The 6,539-nt window shown below is 36.2% G+C and overlaps 1 protein-coding gene across 1 annotated transcript; it reads right to left on the reverse strand.

Annotated features, from left to right (window-relative positions):
• Positions 1 to 731: 731 nt before the first annotated feature.
• LOC126824283 (putative carbonic anhydrase 3) lies at positions 732 to 6,318 on the reverse strand. Its single transcript, XM_056101704.1, has 4 exons — positions 6,315 to 6,318; positions 4,335 to 4,480; positions 2,487 to 2,573; positions 732 to 737 (listed from the first exon to the last, which is right to left on the reverse strand). The coding sequence occupies exons 1-4, from the start codon at positions 6,316 to 6,318 to the stop codon at positions 732 to 734; spliced, it is 243 nt and encodes an 80-aa protein (XP_055957679.1).
• Positions 6,319 to 6,539: the final 221 nt, after the last annotated feature.

A 6,539-nucleotide genomic window follows, 5' to 3' on the forward strand; every position in this document is an offset into this window, starting at 1 on the left:
TATTTAATTTAATTTATCACCAACAGCGGCTCAGGAAAAATAATCTCAGTAGGCTAGTTTTCATTAAACAAGACTATGGCTAACTGAATTACTATTATTAGTATTAGGGCCTACTACTACTAGGCCCTGTATTAGGGCCTAAATAGTAAAGAGTAGGCCTAAGCCTATCGCGGCAAAGACCGACACTTACTTCGTACAAATATTCTCCCAAACTCAGTCTTTCGATGACCTAGTCAGACTGCTGCTCAATTTTCCTTTCAGAATTCCATAGTTCTGCTCAGCACCCTCAATTAAAACACTGGGAGCTGCAGGGTTCCAATTTTGTTTACGCTTTTGGCAGACGACGTATACTACTATGTCACGAGCTATGACGTAGCAAACAAAAACAAGAAAACAAAAGGCATGAAAATAGCTTTTTATTCATAAATACTCAGCTAAATCTTAGCGTATGTATAAGGAATATATCATTTCGTCGTTTATGTTTCAAAAGGTAAGGATAAAACCAAACATAACGGCTATAACGCCGACATTGTGAACATTCAGACCGTGGGAATGTTTATGGAAGTTTGAATGAAATGACGTCACGACCATTCGTGACGTATTTACAAAAAAAGATACGAGAAATTTAATGTTAAGAAAGACTTACGCCGGCCTTGTGAAACCGGCGTAAATCTGTGCCGGACTGGGCCCACCTGTCTACCTGTCCGTGGACATTAAAAAAATGGGGGGGCCTAAGCCTATAAAGAAAAAAGAGAAAGAAAAAAGAAAAGAGAAAAAAAGGAGAGGGGGGGGGGGAAGAAAAGAAAGAAGGAAGGAGAGGACAGTACACAGGACAGGAGAAAGAAAAGATAGGAAAAAAATGACTGACAAACAACACAAAAAAAGAAGTGTACTACAAGGAAAGAACTTTATGAGTTTGGCCTCATTATACCGAGAACCGTGTAATTCATCTTTTAACCTCTACTTAGTTCAGGAAATCAAAAATTTGCCTTCTTCTGCTTTGGTCTGAAATGCTTGGAAAATGGGTTTGCGGTTGTCAATTTTCAAAATTTTCCATAGGGGGAAACCCCCCCACCCACCCCCTTCGGCGCGCCCATGACGAGCCGAAGGCGCGTACTTGTGTGGGCCTTGGTCAGTGACCTGACTGGTGGGCCAAAGGCACTGGCGTAAATAATTCGTATCTTTTTCGTAAGTTTTTCTTAAAGATACTTTCTCAGAAAAGTACTTATCGGGTGGTTCTTTGAAATAAAAGTATGTCAAATTTGGTATGGAAAGTACAGACACCCAATCTTACTAGAAAAATACTGGATTACCCGATAAACGCCCATGGGGCAAGCACTGGACAAAATTGCCAGGGTATCATAACTGGCAACCCGACTGTTATCTACCAGCTTATTGTGTGCCAGCTTAAGTGAGGGAGCGGTTGTTATTTCTTGATCAAACGGTTAGGCGGTTTTGGGAACATTGAGGGGTGTCAACGTACAAAAGACTCTGCAAAAAAACGGCGGAAAAAGAAGTTGACAGAAATAATTAAGAATTTACTTAGGCCTCAATATGTATGGTAAATGTACAGTAATTAATGATAAAAACATTCTGAAAAATGGACCCTCCCACAATGAAGCTAAGTTGACAGACATTGCGTCTAACAACAGCTTACTTATAGCTAAAGGTATCCCCGACAAATACAAAGTTTTGAGTGGGAATTGAAGCAAATTTTTGAATACTTTGAATATGTTTTTAGTCCAAATATATCATCAAATCACAAAGTTTGTACGCGGAAACTTTTTTTCTTAAAGTTACGAACTTTTGTGAATCTGCCCCCGTAGAAATTCGAAAGGACTGTTCTTAAATTTAGCGGCTGAACTGGTCGGAAATTGTCCTTTATATTATACTGTTTGTTATTGGGACCCGATTCAGAGGACATCAATGTACGAAATGTCGCCATCTGTAAAGCAAAAATTAGGCATCTTATGAGAATTCAAAATTATCTTTACAGAAGAGCTATATTGCTTCTCATTTAATTTGTATTCGTAAAGCTACAATTAGTACAGTTACTTTATCAATGCATCCTGAATTTTTATGTTCAGATTTTGCTTATGGCTGTAATAACAGTCTAGAAAGTTTACGAGCATGCACATATTTTATTCAAATCGTTTTAAATACAGCTGTCAACATTTCGCCATCTTGTAGCCTCAATATTCATATACGGACAACAAGTGGTCCAAGGGAGTAGGCTACGTCACTAAGCGGAAATTTTTAAAAATGAACAGTCGTAATCTTAACCCTTTGTATCTACGTGTAATTGTCGCTAACGCGTATCACGGATGCAAGACACAGAAAGTACTAAATGTTGACATTACCCTTTAATGAACACAAAGAAAACTCTAGAACATTAGTATCCTACAAAGATACGAGATCGTATTTGACCTCGGACGTGCCCGACCAAATTCCAGGAGACCTTATCTATATTTGGACAATAAACGTACCTGGGTTTTTGAGATTTTGATAGTTTCAGTAAAAACTGTCCACACAACAACTTCATTACATGAGGGTGTTGTCAAACTTCCACTGTATCGGAAAAGTTGGTTGGGTTACTTGGGATAAAGTTCATCAGAGCTGTGTTGTTTAAAGATACCAGGTCTGTAATTTAAAATAAAATGAATTAGACAAACATCACAACGTACATCATCAGTCACGAACATTCCAGTCGTAATCCCTGGAACAAGTTTTACTCATCAGTTTTAACAAATGGCATATCTGTTGCACTACTCGGGCATTATAGCGTCTTCCTTGTAAGCATATTTATGTTTTTCATTTTTCATTTTGAGATAGGCCTGTGTCATTTCAGAATCTATACATACAGAAATCCTATTTGGCTATTCTCGACAGAGAGGCTTAGAAACGATGGTTTTCTAATCGAGAGAGAGAGAGAGAGAGAGAGAGAGGGGGGGTAACGTCCATTCAGACTAGGTCATTTCGGGAATAGCATATGATTCAATTATTTCTCTTGTGCGTACACTTTAGTAGTGGTGGGAAAGCGGTGTATCCGAGGGGAATCAAAAGTATACCCGTTGACCCAATGACAGACCTTATTTTCGAAAGCACAATCATTAGACCATTGGGCCCCCTGAATTCCCGCTTTTCTAATAATATGGGTAATAATATTCCACTAACTGTCAATAACATACTTACTACTAGTGTTGTATGCTGTAATGCCAGATAATTTAGAAATAAGATCAGCATAATTAGCATTATCACTGTCTGAAATCTACAAATAAAACATATAAATATTAGCACATTAGGCGTTACACGTGTTTCAAGGGAATATACTAGTCGTAATGCCTATAAGCAAATGACATTGGATTTAGCCTCCTACTTTTCTGCACCAACTGGACTAATGAAATCGGTCATTCGCCAGACAGTGTGCTATTGGGTAAATTTCGTCCAGACAACGGCGGTGCCGTTTACTCTTTCGAATTTCAACTGTTAAGAGTTTATTTTTACGTTTACGTCCCATCCGATTTACTAGAGTATTAATAAAATACTTTAAACGGACGGTATCATTTACAATAATTATCTAAGTTTCTAACCATATCATCTTGATTTATGCTTAGGATGCGTTTCTAATAGCTTCGATATTGAATGCGTGCGTTTAATTTGTTGAGATAATTATTTGTGAAGTAATGGTTATAAACACGATCAATTCATTAACCATTGCTAAACTTACTAGGGTAAAGTGGTGTTTTGTTTATTTTGTACATCAGAAAATGAATATATGGGTCTTTATATTGGAAGTAAGTTATATCAACTAATATGATTTACCTCAAACATGTATCCAAGAACAGCAAGACCATCTTTTACACCTACAGAATTTCCTTGACTTCCTAGAGAATTTTTATAATGGACGAAATGAACCTAGAAATTGAAGGGGAAAAGTATTATTTTATTAGAGATTCATATAGTCATACTTATATTAAAAATTCTTCATCCATGGTATTAGGAAGGATCGTTAACATATCAGCATTTTTAATAAATTATTATACTGACTTTACAATAAACACCCCCCCCCCCCCATAAATCGATTTCATTGTCTCTGAATAGAAAACTTTAAAAGTTACTAATATGTCGGGGGTCGAATTTCCATTATAGAAACCAACACGATGTTATTTTATTTTACTTTAATTAAGTGTATGTCGGTCTCTGTGGAAAGGAGGAGACGGTTTTAAAAGCAATCGAATGATTTTCTTGTCATGCTCTTGAGTCGAAATCAAGCTATTCTAGCAGTGCCAAAACATCAGATCTAAACCTCCTCAATTTCTTCAAAGATCACTTACTTCCACGGGATAGGTTTTGCCATTAAGTTGATGTTTGGAACCCTTCGTGTCATCAGATCCCCAATGAAAGTGAAACTGTGCAAGTTTATATTGTTCTGAAAGGCCGCCATTCGAAATATATTGATTACCAGTGACGTCAATTTGGGCTGAAATAATAATAAAATATTAACATATAACAGCTTAGTGAAACTCCTGTTTTCATTGGCCTGGTGAGGCAGAAAAAAAGGATGTTAAATTTGATTTAATTTCCAATTTTATTTCAGGTTCACGAAAGCTTTTTAAGAAATTACCACCCACTCTTGCGTATATTTCAGTTGCCCTTTAATGTAATTAGTTTAATGCTAGCACAGATATGTTAAGTTTAGGTAGACAAACATGAGTATCAATGGGGAGTATCTGTCAGTTGAATTATAAATAAAGTTATAATGTCATCCGTATATCTCTGAATATCCATAGTGGAAATAATCCTCACTGATCTACAATCCAGACTTTTAGTTGATTTTGGCCTATCTGTGTATAAAATTTTAAATTGTAACAGCGGCAATTTGATTATTTTTTTTTTAAAAAAATGTCTCTATTACAAAACTTAAATGCACTTCGAACCAGTTTTTAAAAATATAATAATCCAGATTGTTTATAAATGTCGAAAAAGTCACAAATATGTACCAGAAGGGGCGGCCTTTATATAAAAGATAGAGAATTGTCATTATTTATTTAAGACAGCTATAAATGGCGGTGTAAAATAAATACAATTCAATGTAATTTAAAATTGGTCCAATTGTTCGACTGAAATGTTTTGTTTGTTTAATAATAAAAGTACTTTTGATTGTGTGTGAATTTGACTCTATATTTAACCTTTGTTTTAATAACCTCAAATTGGTTGTATATCATGGTATTAACTTTATAGTTAACCTATATTCTAACAGTCACAAACTCTATATTTACCCTTTATTCTAATAACCCCCAACTCTATATTTACCTTTAATCTAATAACCCCCAACTCTATATTTAACCTTTATTCTAACCCCTCAAACTCTTTTCTATAGTTAATCTTAGTTCTAATAACCGCAAATTGGTTGTGTATGGTTGTAACCTTTATTCTAACAACCTCAAGCTCTATATTTAACCTTTATTCTAACAGCTTCAAATATTTACCAGTATGTCCGTTGTTTTTAATCGTCAAGACAACTGGTGTGTTATATCCGGTCATTGTCATCTTTCCAAGTCTAGCTTGTAATGTTGTATCCGAAGTCTCAATATTGATGGGTGATTGACTGTTCTCGCTACATATAGAGTAAGCCTTTGCCCAGTTTGAGGGACCTGAAACATAGTAATATATTGATAATTCATCACATTTTGAATTAAAATTGAGTTATCTTTACCACGATATAAGATGAAGAATATAATTGGACATAACAACCATATCCTATTCCTGTAGCTTAACTTTAAATGAAATGAAATGAAATGGGGTTTAACGTCCTACTGTTCTGCTCCGAACTGGGCTAATGAAGACGAGCATACGCCATACAGTGTGCTATGAGAGAAATTTTGCCCGATCAGCGGCGCTACGGCCTACTCTTATATCGAATTCCAACTGTCAAGGGATCTTTTACGTGCATTCCAATGTATACACGGGACCTCGGTTTTTCGTCCAATCCGAACGACTAGACAGCCTCCTTGTCAGCCCCTCCGTCCTGCATCGCTGACAAGGGGGATCCACGCCGGAAAATCTGGATGAACTTTCTCGGCCAATGCAGGGATCGAACACCCGACCTCCAGGCTAGCGAGCCAGCGTCATACCCACTTAGCCATCGTGACCCCCCCCCCCCCTTACCTTTAATGTTGATGGAATAATAAGCAACAATTAAACACAATGCTCATTATTCTTTTACATGAAATATCATTTTGAAAACATGGTTATGGGTGTAATGTTATTTATTTAAATTAATGGGGGGGGGGGGATATATCAGATATACATACCCATACCACTGTCCTCGTATCCTCATACTGAAAGTAAAAATACTTTAATTATTTAATAATTTTGATAATTGTGAAAATAATATACACTTATATGGACACGATATTTATAATTTCGGTTGTGTATGTAAACAAAAAAAAAAAATAAAGACAAATGTGGGCTATAATAATGAATATACGCACTGGCAACGCGCTAGATCGTCCGTGGAATAGATTTGAGAAAACACT

This window comes from Patella vulgata, chromosome 6, assembly GCF_932274485.2.
Source record: "Patella vulgata chromosome 6, xgPatVulg1.2, whole genome shotgun sequence".
NCBI classification, from domain to species: Eukaryota; Metazoa; Mollusca; class Gastropoda; family Patellidae; genus Patella; species Patella vulgata.